This window comes from Ochotona princeps, chromosome 3, assembly GCF_030435755.1.
Source record: "Ochotona princeps isolate mOchPri1 chromosome 3, mOchPri1.hap1, whole genome shotgun sequence".
Classification (NCBI taxonomy): domain Eukaryota; kingdom Metazoa; phylum Chordata; class Mammalia; order Lagomorpha; family Ochotonidae; genus Ochotona; species Ochotona princeps.
In genome coordinates this window covers 88,912,054-88,933,283 of record NC_080834.1, presented here as the reverse complement: position 1 = coordinate 88,933,283, position 21,230 = coordinate 88,912,054, and the positions used below count along the sequence as shown (strand labels likewise).

Here is a 21,230-nt window from a genome sequence, read left to right as displayed (position 1 = left end):
AAATGAAGTCAAGCTTCCAGAATTATTGTCACAAATCCTGACAAGAACAATGGAGCTAAACATGCTGGGAAATTCAGTTCTCCAGGAAAACCCAAGTCCCCTCCCACCCCATCTCATAGGCTTCCATTTGCTTTTGCACAGTGTAAACAATGTGGTAAATTGATGGGGTCTTAATTTCAGAAGGACTCTCATTTTTAAGAGCCAGGCTGCACAACAGCCTCAGGCATCATTTTAGAATACTTCATTGCTTTTTTCAGTTTCAATGTCAAGGGTCTTCAGAAAAATCTGATCACAGCAATTTCCCCAGTAGTCGAGTCTGGCTGGCCGCCCTTCAGGCAGCCCCATGGCAGCTCGCCAGAGCCCATCCTAGCACCATGGCCATAAAGCAAAACAGCCGGAGAGTGAGGAGGATGCCAATGGGGCAGGGCAAGCTGCAAGACCATTCATCTGCCATAATCTATGTGAGTCCAAGAGCTCACAGAAATAGACATGCTCCTTCTTTTGTGTCTAGGAGGATGGCACCCCTTCGGTCTCAGTCACAGGCAGCCTCCCTGCTCTCCTGTGTTAGGGCATGATGCATGTATGTGGATGGCTCCAGACGGCAGTAGCAAGCAACTAACTGATTTGCTTGTTTTTCCATCTTGGCAGCCCCCGTTCAGAGCTGGCTGGCACATCACCAGTGTCCATCTGTTCTGAGACAGTGTACCTGTCCCTCTATGACCCAACAGATAGCCAGTTGGGAGAGGGCATTGTGAAGGAGTTAGACTAGTTCGAGAATGGGGCAATGCCTTAAAGGTCCTGGTACTCATGGGTACAGACCCTGAGCTGTCACACTCCATGATAAGGATGACACCTTCATCCTGCTTGTCCACCTGAAGCTCCCAGCACCAGGGGTCCTGTTAGTAACATCTGGGTAGGGAACACTCAGAAAAACATGTACAGCTGGCTCTCAATCTTCCATGCACATTGCACCATACTTTTGGATTACACCTGGTCAACAGCACAGAAGAACAGAAGGAGTCGGAACTCTTTCTTATATATGAGTGATCCTGCTATTATAGTGGCCCTAGGAAAGTCTGAAAACTGGTATTTAAGCACAAGCATCCCCTGCTTCCCACGAAGCACTCAGGGTAGAAGGTGACCCTTGCCTTAATCTCAGACCCTGGCTCCCAGACTCTACAGCAATCCATCAGTCCTCCCAGCAAAGCTCCCAGTAACACCCAGGGAGGTAGAAACAGGTAGAGGGTGAGGGGAGAATGGGCTATCCACCTATCCACCTGCAATGACATGTGTGGTAAGACTGTCTGATGTCTTTATGATTTGTGATAAATGAAAAAGTCATTACTGGCATGCAAAAAGGTCAGACAAATCCAAAAATCACTTCCAGTCTAGGAACACATAGTGAATAATTAGTAGCCCATGTTTTAAACCTGGCTTCACAGGTCCAACCTGGCCAAAGAATTTTCTAAAAGATCCTATTCCCAACCCACCACTCTCCTCTGACAGGCCACCATATCATCCCTGATTGAAAACTAAGCCAACCCTCTGGGGAGTCAAATCAACCATATAGTTAAGATCACCCCTCACTTCAATCAGCCCCATCACACCTCCCTAAACCCCTTCCAAATGGCCTAACAATATCACTGCTGAGGAAGAAAAGCACATTCTGTGGCTGCAAGTCATTGCTGTTTGTGAGATGGCATCTCCCTTCCCAGCACCGTATAGCAAGAAGGGGGAATCAATCTAACTGTTTAGGTAAGCAGTGTCCAGTGACACGTTCAGGTTTCTGCGCTGTGGAGCACTAGCTAGGGATTGAACTGCCATCTTCCCTGAGAAAATCCAGACTTTCCCAGGCTGAGGCCTCCAGCTCAGTCTTGAGAAGCAGCCAACAGAGCGGAGTAGTTACCTGCTGCACATCCTGCTGAAAGACACAGAGCTGCAGCCGCTGGTGGAGTCGCACCTTGCGGTGTTGCCAAATGCTCTCAAGCCGCCGCTGGTGATGCAGCACCTCATGGACCACGTCCAGTACCTGATGTACTGCCTTGGAGTAGTTGGCTGTGGCTGTGAGTGACTCAGAGTTGCCAGGGCTCAGAGGGCGCTGCAGCACATCCAGCAGGGCCTTGCCATCTTGGCTGACCTACAGAAAGGAAAAAGCCTGGGTCAAATGAGAGAAGATACAGGCAGTGCTCAGCAAGGGGCATGGAAGATCTGCCCTGGGTCTGTGATTATACCTGAGAATCTCAATCCTCCTTAGGCCCATCACAACCAAGAAATGTTCTGGCCAGAGTGTCTCAGTGGCCTCCCTGTAGTCCCGTGGAGGTCTGGCCATCCTGGAACCCTGTAGGAGAGGAATGACTCCTCCTGGATTTTAGCTTTGTAAGGGCTAGGGACTCTGCCTTGTTCACAGCTCTCTCCATTGTGCCTGGAATAGCACCTGGCACAGAGGAAGCACTTGATGAACATTTTGACTGATTCATGGACTAGTTCTGCCTGCAGCAGAACTTCACATCACAGAGCAAGCCACCTATCTTACCAATTTTTACCACTCTTTCTTCCTCAACTTCCTCTATCCAGTCCTAAATTTCCAGCTCTGGGATCAGAGGCAAGTGACCTAACCTCTCAGGGCCTCAATATTCCTATCTGTAAAAGAAAAACAGTGGTACTTCCCTCAGAGCTGCGGTAATGAAATGAGTTACCCCTGGGCTCCTGTAGAACAGGACCCAGTATGCAGTAGTAGGTGTCTCTGTGTACACCATCCTCCACCATCATTCCTATCTTTCATCTTCTTTTTTCCCTTGCACATCCTTTCATTTTTCTTTTTTAAAAGTTCTTCTTTTCTTTTTACTGGAACAGGAACATCCTCATCTCAGCAGTAGAATAAGACATGGATCCTCAGACTGTATCCAAACCAGTATGCTCCCAGGTTTCCTAACACCCACATTCTGAGAGGGGAGGTGGTGGGGTTGACAACCCTGTCATTCCTCTGGAATGTCACTGCACTGGAATCCTGGCACAGACTAAAGCCCCAACAATTTTAGAAAGTGGCATGGCAGGATTGACTTTTGTGACCCTGCAGCACTTAGCAGAGAACCTGACAGAACATGCATCTTCCCAACCTAAATTAAGTGGCGACTGGGGAATCTAAAAGAACTTTAGGACTCCAAATTAACTGGGCTAATCGTGACATCAGAATTGGCTCCAAGGTGAAACATCTTGTTTTCCAACCACCAAGGCAGGGAAGCAGCTCTGCTTCCATCTTCATCCACCAGGATGAATGAGGGGTCCTTTGTGGGCTTGTACCTTCCAACCCTTCCATCAAGCCCTGACAGTGGCCTGCATAGGCATCTGAGAGGAGCATAGAGGGAACTGCTGCACAGACACACTCTTGGGGAGGGGGTGTGGGTGTGGTTAAGAGGTGTGCTGGGGTGGGGGTGTGGCTGAGGTAGAAGAGGAAATCAGCCCTCCTCCCCCTGATTCTGCCATCTCCAACTACCATAATATACTGGGAGATAAGCAAATGCTGACTTTTGCACCCTGCTATGGCTGGGGAGGAGGAGAGGGGGGACACAGACATGGAAGATCTAGCCCCAGAAATCCAAATCTACTTGAGTTGCCATCTTCTGCCTCTGTCTATATCTGTAAAGTCAGGAACAGCCCCTGTCCTCTGAACTGAGCTTACAGGGAAGATCTAAATTCCATAATGCTGGGACCTGAGAATAAATTGGGGAAATAGAATGCCTATATGTGTAATTACAGTGCCACCTCACAAGGGTAAATACAATATCAATTTCACTTACAAGTGTATTTTTAAGTTTCATGAGGAGTAAACTTAGAAATTCTTGCCCAGTAAGCAGAAGCACAGTTGTGTTGTAAGAGAGACAGCCTTGAGCCAACTGGATCTGGGCTGGTGAGATCATGTTTGGCCCAAAGGCTTTCCCTCTCTGCCTCCTACACGTTACTGTGCTTAGTAATACTCCATCACCATCAGGCACTGATGCAGGTGCATTGCATACATTGTCTTTATAAACCTTTACCCTGTGAGACAGGAGGCCCTTTCACAGAAGAAACAGCTTAGGGTAGTTAAGCAACTTACCCTGGGTCACACAGCAAGTAAACAGGGAAGCCAGGACTCAAACTTGGGTTGCTTTGTTTAAGATTTCTTTACACTTATTTGAAAATCAGTGTCGGGGAAAGAGAGATCATTCATTTACCAGTTCACTTTCCAGATGACTGCAAAGGCCAGGGCCAGACCAGGCCAAAGTCAGGAGCCAGGAGCCAGGAACTTCATCCTAATCTCCCATGTGGATTCAGGGGACCAAACACTTGGGTCATCTTTCACTGCTTTCTGAGGAACATTGCCAGGGTACTGGATCAGAAGCAGAACAGCCAGAATTTCTGGCACACCTACGTGGCATGCTGGCATTGCAGGCAGCTTTGCCCACTATGCTACAATGCTAGCTAGCTCCTCAAACTTCATTTGAACTAAGGCAAAAACCCTTGCCTTTACAGATCTATTTGTTCTTAGATTTCAACATACATCAAACTCAATATTTGGTTCAGGAACTCAAGAATCTGCTTCTTTGACCATCCTCTCATCCCCTTGGTGTCTCAGGTAAGTGGTCCAGAAATTTTCTTTGGTAAATGCCTCTCTGACCAACCTTGCTCTAGGGAAGACATGGGCCTGCTGTGCATGTGTGTCCCCCTCCTCACTCACCTTTCTTCATCATCTTCCCACCAGGACCATGCCAGTTGGTCAACCTGCTCATGTGTGCATGTCCACACAGATACACCTAGCGGAGTGCCAGGAAACTTCAACCTCCTTATGTATTCAGTATCACAGTGTGCTGTCCTGCCTCCCTCCTCACTCTCCCACCCTGCCACAACCCTGGGTTTCATTTCTTACTGAAAGAGCCTGTTAATTCACCCTTTATATCCACAGCAGCTTGTCACTCCTGGGCACTTATTTATGGCCTGTATTTGCATACTTTGATGAGCTGCATGTCCACTCATAAAATCAGAAAGATAAACTCCATAAAGGTTCACAGCTGCACTTCCTTCTACTCATCTCCCAAGAAGATCCTCATCTACAGAGTGAGGCCAGTGTGTAGGTGGGTACAAGTGTCCTGTGAGTGTGACAGAGAGAAAGAGATAGATACAGAGAGGGGGGGAAGTAGAGAGAGGGAATTTGTGAATGTGGTGCTTCTAATGGTTCCAATTTTTTCTGCTTTCTGTTTAGACACTATAATTCAAAGGTTCCTTAAGATGCTTAAGCTAGTCTTTCTTCCTCCCAATTCAACCCAGATACAGCCCACTCCAAACCTTTCCAACCACAGTGTACACTCAGCCTTTTGCAGACATGTCCCAAGCCCCTGGTGCCTCTGCTCAGTCCTCACCTCCGTGTAGGCCTGGGTCACTTGCTCGTATAAGGACTGATGGTGGTGGATCGCCAGCTCCAGGTCCTGCATCTCAGATGGCAGGCCACCTTCACTGCACATCTTGCACCAAGCGTCCACTCCTGACAGGAACTGGAAAGAGAGGCTGGGTGGGTCAAGGTGGAAGCTCAACAGCTAAAGAAGGGGTGGATTATAAAGGGTCACACAGCTTTGGAAAACACGTGGAGGTTTATGGAAGCCCTCAGAGCCCTCTGCAGAAGACTGAGTTCTTCCCTCTTTTACTTATGCATATACTAATGGTCAGCAAGAATCTGACCCAGGCAGCTGTTCAGGAAGTATAGTTTTCACAAAGGTCACCATCCGGAAATTCTGGGGTTGGGGACAGAGTGAGCTGTCTGGATTTTGAGCAGGTTGCACCCACTCATGTATGCATGCTAAACTATAGAATGTAAACAGCTCAACCCATCCCATGGATGCCCTAGAGCTTGCTGCCCATCCATCACACTCACAGGTATATGTGAGGGCTGCTCTAACACATGAGCTGTTTCCACCTGTGCTTTACAATGTGTACACTGAACTGTGAAGAGGAGTAAAGGATATCTCACACAGGGCCCGAGGCAACCTGAGATTATTCCCATAGAGAACAGAAGTAAGGGCTCACCAGGACTCCCACTAAGTCTGGGGAGGTGGCAGCAGGGAGGGGTAGCAAAAAGGGACAGACAGCTGTGTGGCCTGTGGCAGTGGCTTATGGGATGAGCTATGTAAATACAGATCTTGATATACAGTAAATAATTTAAAAATTAAAATTAACAGCTGTGGAAGACTGTGATTCTCCATGCACAAAGGGTTGAGTGATCTGAAATCATTCAGATTTACTGAGTAGAAAAACACACCTGTAAAATGCAAGTCATTCTTCACCTAACAGTCTGGAATGGTCTATCTGTGATTCCTCTTGCCTGGTACCCTGCTCCATTTAAATTAATGGCCTGATCACCTTTTTATCCAATTCCCAAGAATAGCCCATAGGAGAGCAATAAAGAGCTGCCTAAGTAAATGCAAAAGAATAGCCCTTGATCAGTATTTTCTTCTTCCACCTAAAAGAAAACATGGTTTATGAGTCTCCTGAAGGACTGCTAATACCTAAGGAAATCACATTAAAAAACAGATACAAATAAAATTGCTTCTGATCCAAACCAATCTTAGTCAGGAAACATCAAATAAAGGTTAACTCCTCCAGCTACTCTGAGTTCTGGTATTGAGTCATCTTCTGTAGCTGGTGGTTTGTTGTAGTCACTGTCAGCAGTCCATGCCTCTTGGCTGTTTTGACTTTATTCTGAGCGTTTTTTTTTTCCCCCAACACATGAGGTCATCTCCCAGGAGCTTTGGAAGAGTGCCATGTGTCACCTAGCATCAGAGTGCACACACTTGCTGACATTCCAGAAGCTTCTTTACTTCAGCAACAACTATTTTACCAAGGAAAATGGAAACAACTTGACTTTCTCGTATCTATGGTTGAGGGAGCACCTCTTCCAGACTGTTGGGATTTTTAAAAATAATTCTCTAATAGGAGTCCTATCACAGATCCCACAAAGTGGTGAGCTCAAGGAAAGCAAACCAAAGATACAGATAGAAACACTGAAACTTTTGTGCCAATATATATAAACCTTGAATAAAATGTGCAGATGACAGGGGCTGAAGAGAAAAGAGAAGATTCAACAATCTCACCATTCTAAGAAAGAACCAGGGGCAGGCATTTGGTCTAGGAGGTAAGCTATCCACATCTCATACTTCAGTGAGCAGATTCAGTGCCAACCTCTGGCTTGGGACTTCAGCCTCTACTAATGCAGATCCTGGGAGACTCCACAGGGATGGCTCAAGGAATTGACTTCCTGTCATACATGTGGGAGATCTGACTTGAATAAACTAAGGGATATGGGTTCTTGTTCAAAGAGAGAGACAGAGAGTGAGAGGCAGAGAGAGAGAGAAAGAGAGAGAGAATATCTGTCACTGTCACCAATCTCAAAAAGTATCTACAAAGGGTTAGTGTGGGGCTATGGTTGATCTGTGTGGCTCAAGTAGAACCAAACACAGACAGAAAGAATAAAAGACATCAAGACAGCGTGTTGAGTAAATATTCCACTGGTTAAGCACACTGAGCACCCTCTGCGCCCCACCTCTAGCGTTTCATTCTTATAACAGCCCTGTGATGTTTATGAATACTTATACACTAGCAATGAGGAAACAAGCTCAAAATGATGAGATGACTTGCTAAAGTTAATAAATGATAGAGCTAAGAATAGAACTCGTGTCTGGCTTCAAAACCTAGGCTTCTTTCAATTATCGCTATTTTTTTTTTACCTTATCTTTTTACCCTATTATTTTATGGAGGAACAGGGAACTTAGGACTAGTGGGTAAGAGAAGCAGTTAGGAAAAGACCATATGGAGTTACTTAAACATGTTACAAAGAATGAAATTTGGAGGTTAGGCTCTAATATTACACATACAAGGTATGAAACCACAGTGCCACAGGTTATCTGATGTCAGATAACAGCCACATATATGTCTGTATATATGTGTGTATACATACATGAATAAACATGTATATGACTGTGTGTTGTGTACATGTACATAAAGCCTACATAGACCCAAATGCATTTAAAATTTTACTGACATAAAGGGTATGTGACACAAAGAGTAACATACAGCCAACTGAGTCTAACAGGATGCTTTCCTTGAACTCTCGTAAAGGTTAAAAATGAAAAGTAGGCAGTTTTGACATAAACCCTGCCTGATATTTCTTTTATGTTAAGTAGAAAAATGAAAGTTGAAAACACCTGAAGATGTCAGAACATCACTTGTTCATTAGCAATGTGAGTGCCACTCTGCTGAATCAATGACTAACTTGAATACTAGCAGACTATTTCGTGAGCACTGTCCTTGGTGTTTTACAGAGGGCGCTCTGTGTACAGTGTGCTCCCAACTGGCTCCAGCCCCATGCCCTCCTATCCGCAGCCACAACAGAGGCTCACCTGCTCGGCTTTCTGGTGGAACACCGCTGACATGGCGAGGATGGTGCTGCGCTCATCCAAAGCAGCAGCAAAGCTCTTCCACTCCTGGTCCAGTTGCGTGGAGATCTGCTTGATCTGCTGAGAGGCGTAATGGCCAGCCTCAGAGAGGCGGGAAGCCACGGACATGATGCGGTTGATGTTGACATAGGCATTCTAGGAAGCAAAGGAGAGCAAGTGCTTAATGTGGCAGGTTGAAAAGGCATTCATTTGGGGCCAGATATTTGGGGCAAGGGACTATCTAGAACAAAAGTTTGGGAGAGGCTGGTATCTGTTCTCAGTGCAAGCTAAGGTTTTCTGTTATCTACAACACAAAATGTTGACAGACAATATGGAAAGTAGTGAGACCTTGCATTGCATGAACAAGCACGGATTTTTGCATCAACTGTTTATTGGAAAGGCAGAGTGACAGACAAAAAGAATGTGAGAGCATCATCACCTGCTGCTTCTTAAGGTATGAAAAGTAGGAAGCTGAAACAAGAGCAGAGCAGAGAACTTGGTGTCCCAAGCATTATCTTACAAAGGTGTCACCACACCCACCCCTTGGACCAAGTATTGATGAAGCCACTGCACATGGAATTCCTAGAAAGCATCTTTAGGAAGGAATCCCAGGGGGACAGCACTACTTTCAAGAGCACTCTTGGAAGCTGGAGATGAGGCACTGCAGGCTAAACTGCTACATGTGATGCAGGATTCACACTGGAATGGTGGTCCTGGCTGCTCTGCTTTTACCTAATGTGTCTGGGAAGGAAAGAGAAGAAAGCCCAAGTACATGGTACCCCTGCAACCTATGTGGGAAACCCAGATGGAATTTATGGCTCCTGGCTTTGGCTTGGTCTACCCCGACTATGGTGGCTACATGAGACTGAATTAGTGGATGAAGATCTTTGTCTATCTCTCCTCCTTTGTCTCCTCCTCTATTTTCATAACCCTTCCTTTCAAAAATATGAATAGGGCCCGGCACAATAGCATAGTGGTTAAAGTCCTTGCCTTGAACGTGCCAGGATCTCATATGGGTGCCCGTTCTAATTCTGACAGCCCCGCTTCCCACCCAGCTCCCTGCTTGTGGCCTGGGTAAGCAGTTGAGGATGACGGCCAAAGCTTTGGAACCCTGCACTCATGTGGGAGACCCGGAAGAGCTCCTGGCTCCTGGCTTTGGATTGGCTCAGCTCCAGCTGTTGTGGCCGCTTGGGGAGTGAACCATTGGACAAAGATCTTCCTCTCTCTTTCTGCTCCTCTCTATACATCTGCCTTTCCAACAAAAATAAATAAATCTTTATATATATATATATATATATATATATATATATATATATATATATAAATCTTTTTAAAACAAACAATGGCTTGAGATAGAGGGGGCAATGATGTCTGTTTTGTTCAGCGAACAGCAGGGCTTTGCAGCCACTGTAAGGGGCACAAGTGCTCATCCAAGAGGAAAAAGGAGATAATAATCCCACACCTTTCTGTCAGGGGACAAAGTCCCTCCATCCTCCCACTTGCCTTTCCCATGCCATTGGTCATTGTTAGGCTTACCTAGACAGAGCACTAAAAGCCACACCATTTCTCCATGCTAAAGATAAAACCTATGGCACCCTTCTTATCTCCACGTGAGTTAGGTACATTTTCCCACCTAATCCCAGGAAGCATCAGTGGGAGCTCCCTTGCCCCCTCTGTCTGCTTTCATCTTTTGCTGATCTTGTTCATTTCCATCTTTCCTTGCCAATTAAAAATTCATGAACATGTGTGTTGTTTCCTACTAGGCCAGCAAAAAATCCCTCCAGGAAGAAACAAGACAAACAACAAACCCCACAAACGTAAAGCTGCAGTGATGATGTCTGTTTTTAACTGCTACCTCCTGTTAATTGTCTCAGGTGTCAAAACAATCAAGTAATACTGCAGCAACCACAGGGTGCCTTCTGAATCCCACAGAGTCTGTCTGAGGAAGGACCGGGGAGGCAGGTTATGTGCATGCCCTCCCTTTGTTACAAATCTCACATGGCAACGCAAATCCTTCAGCTACAGTATTTCTCCAGGTTCTATTAGCTCAGGTGTAGCTCATTAATACTGGGTAGATTAAATGAAGATTCTTTATTTGCCTCTCCAGTTTGCGTGATGGTCCCATTCATCTTGGCTGTATCCAACCTTCATGCACTTCCAGGCCAAAGTTAGGCCAGTCTGATAAGGTCTCCCCTAATTTGAAAGGTCTCTGTGGAAGTTTAAAGGCTAAGTGAAGTATTAGAACACAAATCCATCCCGGGGCTTAATGACCTGCAGGCATCATCTCTGTTTTTAGTCTGGCTGGAGACCTTCCTGACAGAATGCATTTTCTTAACAGAGCTAGAATATTACTGACCATTTTCATGCAAAACAACTATCCTTCAAAAATCTCAGATTCATTACTAGCCTTATTTTCTGAGTTAGGACCCAGACTCTGTTCAAGCTTAAGTTCTATTTATAGAATGGGTTGAGGGGGTCACAATCCTGCACTTAGAAATAGAGGAAAAGAAAATAAAGATGCAGAACAGGGTAAGGATACGTTTAAACAGCTGGAGAAACATTAGCCAGAGTGAAGCAGAGAGGGCATATTCCACAAAATAAGGGAGGATAGGCCAACAGCAGCGAGGCACCTGGAGACTGATGGACACAGGAAAGCAGCAGAGCAACGGTGTGTTGCAGTCACCAGATATCACAGTGGCAGTCAGTGAGCAACGATCTGAACTCCACCAGAAGCCAGGTGTGAATGGGAGTTCACCATGAGCTCAGGAGGTGAATCCAGGCAAAGAATTCCCTGCCCTACTGGCTTGTTTGATTTAACCAGGAACAGAGAGAAGGTAGTATAATCCAAAAAGGTGGTGCAGAAACAGGGTGGGTTTCACAGCTCAGACCCCCACCAGTGCTGAATTGGGCACCATTTTGTGTAGGGAGGCAAAGGCTGTGGGACAGGATTGTGCATGCACTAAGCTGGGAGCAACCTGATTTCTAGCTCAGTACATTACACCAACATGACATCCTACAGGTTCCACCCAAAATAGGTCCAGGAAGCCCCAGACCTAACAGCCAGCAGATCAAGAACTACATGAGTGGCACATCAGGTGCTATTTTGTACAGTGTGGCAAAGGCTTTGAAACTGGAGGTACAATAGTGAGCTGTGCATGCTCTTAGCTGGGAGCGAATTCACTTTCAGCTTAGTGCATTGTGCTGATCTCTCAGGGAAAACAACACTGACTTTGGCATCCTATGATTCAAAATAGGCCCAGGTGGACCTCAGACCTAACAGCCAGCAGGTTCTGGCAAGATCAGCACCACCAACAACTTAGTTATTTAGTACACCTGCTGTCTCCCTTACCCTGGGCTGCTTAAGCTGGAAGTGGGAGAAAGGTTGTACAGACAACAGTGAAGCAAAGCATGGGATCACAGGAAGCAGAGAGTGGTGAGCCAGGAGCTGCACTATGCAGCCCATGGTTGAAGCCTAACACAAGAATCCAGATCTGAAACTTGCTGGAGGAAGTGGCACAAGTGACTGTAAACAAAGAACCAGGTACCAATCACAATAAATAAAATTGAACTGTAGATCTGTGGGTGACACACTTTAGAAACCTGCCTTAAGGAGAAGAATCTGCTAACGAAAAGTACAATGAGGGACAAAAGAAGAGGCAGAGACACAATGAATATTACTGAAATCTCGCCTGCAAAGTAGCAAAAGCCTTTGCCAACCTCAGAGTTAACTGAAGAATACATCAAGGAAATGGGGAATTCAGAATTAACAAAACTCACTCTAAAGCTTATCAACAACAAGAAGCACATACAGAAGCTCAAGAAATTTAAGGAATATGTCACACAGGAAATACCAACACTGAAATAAAATCAAGCAGAATTACTGGAAATGAAGGACACAATAGAGCAAATATAAATTCAGTGTAAAGTCTCCACAACAGAATGAATGAGGCAGAAGAAAGAATCTCAGAATTGGAAGATAGTCCTTGCCACAATGGAGAAACAATCAAAAAGTTGGAAGAGGAACTGAGTCAAACTAAGGAAAGTATTCAAGAATTAAGAGACACTATTAAAATGCCAAGTATAAGAATTATGGGAGTTCCAGAAGGTGCAGAAAGAAAAGCTGGGTTTTAAAATTTATTTAATGAGTTAGTAAGGGAAAAATTTCCTAATCTAGAGAAAGAATTGGGAAACAACATCCAGGAGAGGCACAGAATCCCAACATGGTTGACCAAAAGCAATCTTCACCATGACACATGATAGATAATCTAACTCTCTACAGTTGAACATACAGAAAAGATTCTTAAATGTGCTTGTGAAAAAAAGTCAATTGACATATAGAGGAATGGCAATTCACAGGAGACCTCTCATAGGAAACTCTACAGGCCAGAAGAGAATACAGTGACATATTTCAGATTCTCAGAGGAAAAAAATGTCAGCCCAGAATAATGTACCCAGCAAAGCTTTCCTTTGTCTTTGAAAATAAATTAAAATTCTTCCACAATAAAGGTAAGTTCAAGGAATATGCCCCTTCCGTACCTGCCCTAGAAATGATACTTAAAGATGTTCTCTTGACAGAGAAAAGTGATAGCATTCATCAAAACCAAAGGCAAATGTGAAGAACATCCCAGTAAAACAACAACAGAAGACTAAAATCAAATAATGAAAAACCCATTGCTAAAATGGCAGGACCCAATTACCACCCATTCATGTTAACCCTGAATGTAAATAGCTTAAACCCATCAATCAAACATCATAGATTAGTGGACTAGATCAAAAAGCAAAATCCATCTATCTGCTGCTTATAGGAGACATATTTCACCAACAAAGACCAGTGGAAACTGTATCTCACGGATTTTCACGTTTTTGTTTTTATTTTCATTTCTTCAAAAGTTTTTTTTCTCATATTAAATTCTTCACTGATGCAACGGTGATACAGTAGCATCATTTTCTTCAAGAAGGTTTTTGCTTTTCTTTTTTATTCAGTGACACATTAGTCATTTGGTAGCAGGTTACTTAAGTTCTTCTTGTTGATTTTGTTTTGTGACTTTTCATTTAAGGGGGTGGATATATAAGAACTGTATAATGGAGACTATCACATACAGATGCAAGGATACAATGCAGTATGCATCTGTACTTCCAGATCAAAGATGAACTCCCAATGAAACTATTAAATATACCTTGACAATAGGATGCTGGATGATGGCTGCTGCAGTAACCAAAGGAGGGCGGAGCTTGTTTCATGCCTGGTTCCAGGCTGCAACCCGGAATGGATGGTAGAATTCTGGTGGACCCCTGAGGCAGTGAAATCACAGCTGCACCAATGCCAAACACAAACCAGTATCCCCCCACCAATGAAAGGCCGAAGTGACTGCCATTCCAGCTTCCACGTCAAGAGGAGTTTAAAACTCCCACACATGTCTCTTCCTGGCTTTTTCTTTCCTTTGCAGCTTCCTCTTACAGTCTGCCTCTCCACTGCATGGGGAAATAAAGCATGTGACCATGATTCCCTGAGATAAATGCCATCTAAATTCTTTTTCTATATTCAGTTGATGTATTCCTTCCCTGATGGTCAGCGAATCTTACACTGGATTCTCTGCCATTGTCCAATCCTGCAATAATGGACTTATGACTATTTATGAAGAACTATACTATTGCAATAATATAGGGGAAATCAATGTGTGCGGGGAGAAGATTTGGGAAAGGGAATGAGGGAAATCCCAGAAGAACTGTATCATATGATAATAATAATAATAATAATACTATTAGAAAAAAAGGAAATAGAGGAAAAGATATAAAAAGGGAGGCCAGTGTGGTGGCTTAATAGGTTAATCCTCTACCTGCAAGCACTGGCATTCCCATATGAGAGCCAGTTCATGTCCTGCTGCTCTACTTCCCATCCAGCTCCCTGCTTATGGCCTGGAAAGTCAGTAGAGGATGGCCCAAACTCTGCACACACATGGGAGAACTGAAAGAAACTCAGCTCAGCTCAATTCCAGCTGTTTTGGCCACTGAGGAGTGAATCGGCAGATAAAATAGCCTTTTCTCTGTCTCCCCTTCTCTCCGTAAGTCTGCCTTTCCAATTAAATTTTTAAAAATACAGTAAAAGAGGAGACAATCATGTACTAATTTTAAGAGTCTTACCTTTGAAGGGAACAACATTGAGATTCCCCCTACCCAAAATCTATTCCTCATGTCATTGGCTTCGTTTGAGTTCTCCCTGAAGCTGACCTTGAGACAAGTATTTGAGGCAGAGTTAATTTGGACAGGTTCCCAGGTAGTAGAGTGGGCAGAAGAGAAGTCAAAGAGGAAATGGAAGGAAATGAAGGAAGGATGTGTTGTCAGGGGGTTAGTGCTATGAGAAGCTGGGGTTCAGTCCTTCCTGACACCTTCTCAAACTGATACAAACATATCTTCAGACTGTCCTACGGAGAGGTGAGGAATCTGGGCTACTTATGTACTAAGTCTCCGTGTTCTTTGGTTGAAAGTCTCCCTGGGGGTAAATGCTTGGCATTTGCAGCCTGACCCACACAAAGGCCAAGTTACACTCCCAAGGCCAAAGACAGAGCATGGGAGAGAGAAACAGGAAGCTGTCAGTCTGACCAGCAATCATCTGCAGGTAACACCACAGGTAGGCTGAGGGGTTCCACTTGGGGCATTGACAATGTCTGATAGAACTGTGCTCTTAAACTGGATACAAAGTTTTGGATCTGCAATCCTCCCTACCCTCAGTGCATTCAGCTCTATCTAGGATGTCGGTTTTTCCAGCATTTAAGAAAGGCTCTGAGATGCAAGAAAAGAAGCAAGACAGAAGCAGGGCACTGCCCTAGCCCCTGGTACATCCTATGGATGCCCAGCTCTTTGTCAGCACTGTTTACTTCTTCCGCCCTGGGAACACAGGGAGGTATTTTCTGCTTACTTTTAGGAAAAATGTTCTAGCTATTAGAGATGTCCCACTGTGGCTGCCTCTGAAGACATTAACAGCTTGTCACTCATTCAAATATTTATGGAGAGTGGGCCAGGCTCTGTGCTGGGGGCTTTGGGAGATCAAAGAGAAAGGAGACAGGAATCCTGCCCACCCACCCCTTTGCCCTCAGGGGTTCACAGCTAAGACTTAAGACAAGTCCTCAAATAACTATAATTTAAAGCAAAATGGAGTAAGTGCTTCTGAAGAGGTAGAAGCCACTCGCTGTGGGGATTCGGAGGGAGGGTCTGAGCCACAAGTAGGGAGGTTGGGAGGGGGCTTCCTGCTTAAGGGGGTGGGTTCTGGCAGTCTTCCAAGGTCTCCTTCAACCCTTAAGCTCAGGATCACAGAAGAAAAATAAAAACAAACAAGAAAAAAGACCACAGTTTTCATTTCACATTCTAGAGATTAGCAAAGTAAATGCTTTTATGTTTTCTTATCAGTGGGCAGAGAGCCATCTTACTAACACATGACTGCTTCACAAAAGAGGTAAAGGCAATATTCCTCATAATAGAGGGATAAATGCAATGTTGACTCATGAACTTTCTCTTTGTTCTTCTGAAGGTCTTTTTTGCAGAATATCAACCCAGGGCAAGTCACACCGCCCAAGTTTATCATCATCTTTCCCATTTTCCTTTCCCCTAGAACTGAGAGAAATGAGCAAAGAGATTCTAAACTGTAGTTATTCCCAGGGTACAAGGGTCACCACAAACCAAATGAGAAGGGAGGAATGTCAGGGAAGGTATTCAATAGTATAAAAGGAAAGAGGTAAACGACAAAGCTAGATTAAGAGTTTGCATACTGGTAAGCACTTCAGCCTACTGGTTAAGACGTCAGTATCCCACATAACAGTGTTTGGTTTTGATTCCTACCTCTGGATCCTGATTCCAGCACTCTTAGCTAATGTGCACCATGGGAGGCAGCAGTGACGGCTCAGGTAACTGAGTCCCTTGCTACTCACCTGGGAGACTGCAATTGTGTTCCCAGAGCCCTGCTTCAGCTTTGGCCTGACCCAGGCCTGGCTGCTTTGTGTATTTGGGGTTTGATTTCTTCTCTTCTGCTTTTCCTTTTTTTTCTCTTAAAAAGATTCATTTTTAAGAGTCTGAAAAATTGGGGTGCTTGGTTATTAGGCAAGTTGTAGTGATATTTTATGGCTTTGGTCAGTCAATTTGTGACTATTATATGCCTTTCCTAAGGAACATTTGGGAGTCATGCTTGTCCTGGGGACACGGCCAGCACGAATAGTATTTTGGCTCTTTATAGCTTTTCCACTTTCCACCAGCTGCCCCATCCACCCTCTCCCATATGCCTGGCTCTACCATTCTTCCAGACAACCTTAAATGCCTTTCCATCTGCGAATCTATCAGTCAGCCACAGACATCTAAGTCACTGGGCCAACAGTTAGGACACAAGAGCTCTGGTTCCAGCTCTGACACTCACTTAGGATGTCATTTGATTGTTCTGTACCTGTTTCCTCACCTGTAAAATGAGGGAGTTGAATTAAATGCCCTCAGAATTTCCATTTCTAAGTGAGCAGTGCTGGTTCTAGGAGGCCAGGAAAGGAGTAATAACTACTCCTGAGGCACACACAGCTCAGCTGTACCTGTGGCTCTGTAGTCTTACAGCCAACACTGGAGCTGGACACCCCAGACACCCTGGCTCCAGGTACCAAGGCCTCTTCTCCTGCTCTCCTCTTTAGGTCCATTCCCTGAGCTGAGTCACTCAGACTAACAGGCTTCCTTACTAGAAGGTAGTACTGTACCCAATAATTTTGATTCAACAAATACTTTCTTAAACCCTTCCTTCAAATGGTTTTATTCAATTTAAACCTTCATATACACAGTGCTACTATTATCATCACTGGTCAAAATATGGTACAGTCCACGATGTGAATTGCTCAACCCTCAGAAATGTAATGAGTTGTGGCACAGCTTGTTGTGTTACTCACCCCATCCCACCTCCCCTTAAAGCTTCTTCTCCATTTTTTTGGGTCAAAAATGGGGAAAAAAGTAACAAATTCCAGCAAAACCTCACTCACTAAACAATTCTACATATTGATACCATGTTCTCACTTTTGCTGCCAACAAAAATTCCCCATTTTCTTGCTTCATTCCTGAATCATTCATTGGTGACCACAAAACCAAGGGCCCCTTTTCCTGAGGCCTTGTCTACTGCTGTGTTTAAATCAATTGAGCAGAGTCACTCTGCAAAAAGAACTTGGCAGAATCTTTATGAAAGTTTTCAGTTCTGTTCAAAAAGGCTCCCACTTTGAATCTGCTCTCGACTTATGACTAAATGTAAAATTGCTTGCAAGATAATGATAATTTTTGACTATAAAAACAGCTAAATTTTCCTGTGCATGAGGTTGCTTTTGTGGTAGATTCTAAAAGAAATGGTGGTTCTTCTAGAAATAATTATTTGATGCAGACTACTGCTTTGGAAGCATTAAACTCTGGATCAAGGGATTATTTAAGAGAAGACAATTGCAACTTTGTGCATTATTTGAATCCCATAACTTCACTCTTAAAAGCTGGGGTGAACTGTACTCTCCTGTGGTCATTGATCCCCACTTTGAATCAAAACTGTGGGTTACACAAGATAATATAATGCACCCAGTTGTCTGGAATTCAACCAACTGTGCAATGAATGTCACATCTTTTTCTGCATCTAGTTCCAGCAGACTAGTAAGGCTCCCCAGGTTGTGCAAGTCTGTTAGTGCAAATATAAGAAAATGAAAATTCAGTTATTTCAAGAGTAGCAAAATAAGTGATGCAAAGTTCTGTTGCATTTCACATGGCACATGCCACAAATAGGCCCCTACTAGCTTGGAATAGTTCCTTTCTGCAGTTATCTGCCATGCATGTCCCTGTCTTACAGCTGCCAGAACTGCCCTGGCTACTTGACAAAGCCATGTCCTACACACCACACACCCTCAGCAGGCAAACACTCTAGCCCCAGGAGGTAAGGGTCTCAGGACTTGAGTGGTTCTGCAATTTTTTCTTTGATCCACAGAGACTGGAGACGTCCCTTTTGAGTCTTACTCTTTAGACATGGGTCCTTCTGTACCCTTCTGATACAGCAGACTTCTCTAGGTGCCTCCACTGAGCCACACTCAAGGCATTTAGGAGTAGAAACATCTGGTCTCCACATAAGGAGACAGATCCTTCCGCTCACCATGCACTGTACTGCCAAACGGCACAGAGGTCTCCTCTACAGGATGAATGTGGGGGCTTTCTGCACTTTGTGGTCTAGGGACCATGAGACTTGTCTTCACACCCAGCAAGGCAGAGGCAGGTCACCAGAGAGTTGTTATTCCTGCACAGATGAGTCCTGGGCATTGGTCTCTCAACTTCATGCTAGGAAATAAGGTGCCACAGCTTTTGACCCACTGGAATGACTGGGATAATCCCGATGGGTCTGTCAGATCATCACACGAGATGAGGTTTCCTAGCCCAGACCACTCTCTTAAGCCATCCAGACACTGACTCTTCAATGGCTTTGACCAAGTCAACAATAGGCCAAAGGCCACCAAATTCAGCAAAATTTTTGAGCTCACAAGAAAACTAAAGAGTTAAAGAGAACAGAGAGGCACATCCATGTTGTTGGCTACTGAATTTTTATTTTGTACAAAGTATGCAGAGTGGTGGAAACTTTTCTTTAGGGTCTTTTTCTCATCTTTGTTCTCTGGCACAAAGAAAAGAGTTGAAAATGTTGTCTTTTATCTTTTTTAAAAGCAGTAGGAGCAGTGTTTTTAAAAACTATATAAGGGACAGTGTTAACTTCTCACTGAATTTATTAAGAAAACATCAGATGTCTATGGCGACAGCGATGAGCTAGGGGAATTTATGTTCAATCTCCTATTCTTATCCAAGGCAATCCTGTTATTGAGGCACAAAGGTTACTTGAGTTCCTTTCTTCCCCTCTATAAATAATGGTAAGTGTTCCTGGGCATTTTTAATAGATTTAATATTTTTAATTTTAATTTAAAACTTTTAACATAGCTTTAATAGAATTTTCCAGGTTGCACCCTATCAAAGCTATAAATACCTAAGTTTTCCAAATCCCTTTTGACATTGGTAAAGCTTTTCTATAAAAATAAAACAAAATAAAGTACAACTTATACACAGCTAAAAAGGCATGTTGTAATGATCAAATTCTGCTTTTCTAAGGAGAAGCAAAAAAAAACCCGAAAGTTTTTTAGATGCCATGTTCATCTGACAATCTCATTTTATAGTTAAAAGCAACTCAGGCATTTCTTGAATCCATTAAGTACTTAAAATACGGTTTGATTCATCAAGTGACATGCTTTAAGTCACAGAGAAAGTGACAGAAGGGGACAGAACCCAGGCTTCTTGATTCCTATTCTGCCTAACCCCTCTGTTACTTCCATTATGCCCTGAAGCTCATATTACATTTTTATGTTGTCACACTCAAAGAGAACCATGAGGAGATCCATTTGGAGATTTTCCCATATAGCTTTCAGAGGCTTTGCAAGTAACATTCAATATCAGTAAGAAAACAGAGACTATGCCAAAGCAATGGAAAAAAGCTCAACCTCATCTCCTTTCTCTCACTTACTAAAACCATATGTATTACCAACCTCTTCGTTAGTTAAGGACCCACTTAGGGTCCTGATGCTGTTAAAGTATCAACTTATGATTAATTAGTTTAATGTTACCATGTAAACCTGCTGATCCCACCTCAAAACATATGGACACAGGGATAGTAACATCTGGAATAAGAGCTGTCCATGCTTGAGACTTAACCAAAACAGCTCTCTGAGATGTAATGAGTCCTGAATGAAACCTCCAACTTGTGCCTCTCACAAATTGTAGGATGCCCTCTGGGGAGCTAAACAGGGCAGCTGATGGATGACTCTATGGTCAGGTCTGGCTGAACAGTAGGTCAAACCATGTGGAAGCCATCTGTCACTGTCCAGCAGAGAGAAGGAAGGGATTGGAATAGCTGTGGTGCTCAGCAAAGATAACATTGGCTCATGAGTTCTTCTGTCCCTCTGGCCTGGCTTGTTGTAGCAGTGTTTCCTCCAGCAATTGCTTTACAAGCCATTAAGCAGCAATGAAAACAAGTGCCTGGCCATATGTCCAAGGGCCACAGGAAACCCAAGAGCAGATTTTAGAAAAGAGATGTGACCCTATCTCCCCTTGCTCAGCTCTAAGTGAAACTTCCTTGGAAGGATGGGTGCCTATGTATTTCACCATTGCAGGATTAAAATGGTAGAATATGGTGGGTACAGTTGGAATCAGATTTGGGGATACTAGTAGGAAGTGATTGGGAACACTGCAGCTCTTCTTGGTTAGAAGGTAGTGGAAGTAGGTTGCCTATGGCTGTGATGAGAGAGCATAAGACTTCAGGGAAACACAATCATCAGTGTGCCAACCCCCCACCCCCAATCTTTTATAACACTCAGCCACTCAGAGCTTGGTGTGTTGCACCAGCATCCCCTAATCAGAAGTTCAGACTTACAGTGTCTCCCCAACCTTCGGAATCAGAATCTGCATTTCAACAGAATTGTTATGGGTGGTAGCAGACACGCACATTTAATGTTTGGGATGTCCTATAGTTGGGAACTTGAAGAAGCTGCTCCAAACAAGGGACACTACTTTTTCTAACCCCTGACTAACAACAAGAATAGCTCAACATTTTTCAAGCATAACATCATACTAAATGTTGTGCCTAAAAAGCTTGACCATATTTCATCTTTACAGCATCCCTGGCACAAGCACTACCATTATTCCCTGTTTACAGATGACATGGTGAGGCTCTGGGAAATTTAAAGGAAAAGGAGACAA

General features: G+C 44.0%; 1 protein-coding gene across 10 annotated transcripts in view; it reads right to left on the bottom strand.

The window, feature by feature from the left end:
- KALRN (kalirin RhoGEF kinase) overlaps positions 1-21,230 on the bottom strand; it is a 712,406-nt gene that overhangs the window by 380,680 nt on the left and 310,496 nt on the right. For all 10 annotated transcript variants that reach the window (XM_058662003.1, XM_058661996.1, XM_058662002.1 and 7 more), the window contains exons 7-9: positions 8,424-8,615; positions 5,394-5,525; positions 1,907-2,137 (exon numbers count right to left, since the gene is read on the bottom strand). In XM_058662003.1, coding sequence (XP_058517986.1) covers positions 1,907-2,137; positions 5,394-5,525; positions 8,424-8,615 — 555 coding nt within the window. The remainder of the gene's footprint in view (positions 1-1,906; positions 2,138-5,393; positions 5,526-8,423; positions 8,616-21,230) is intronic.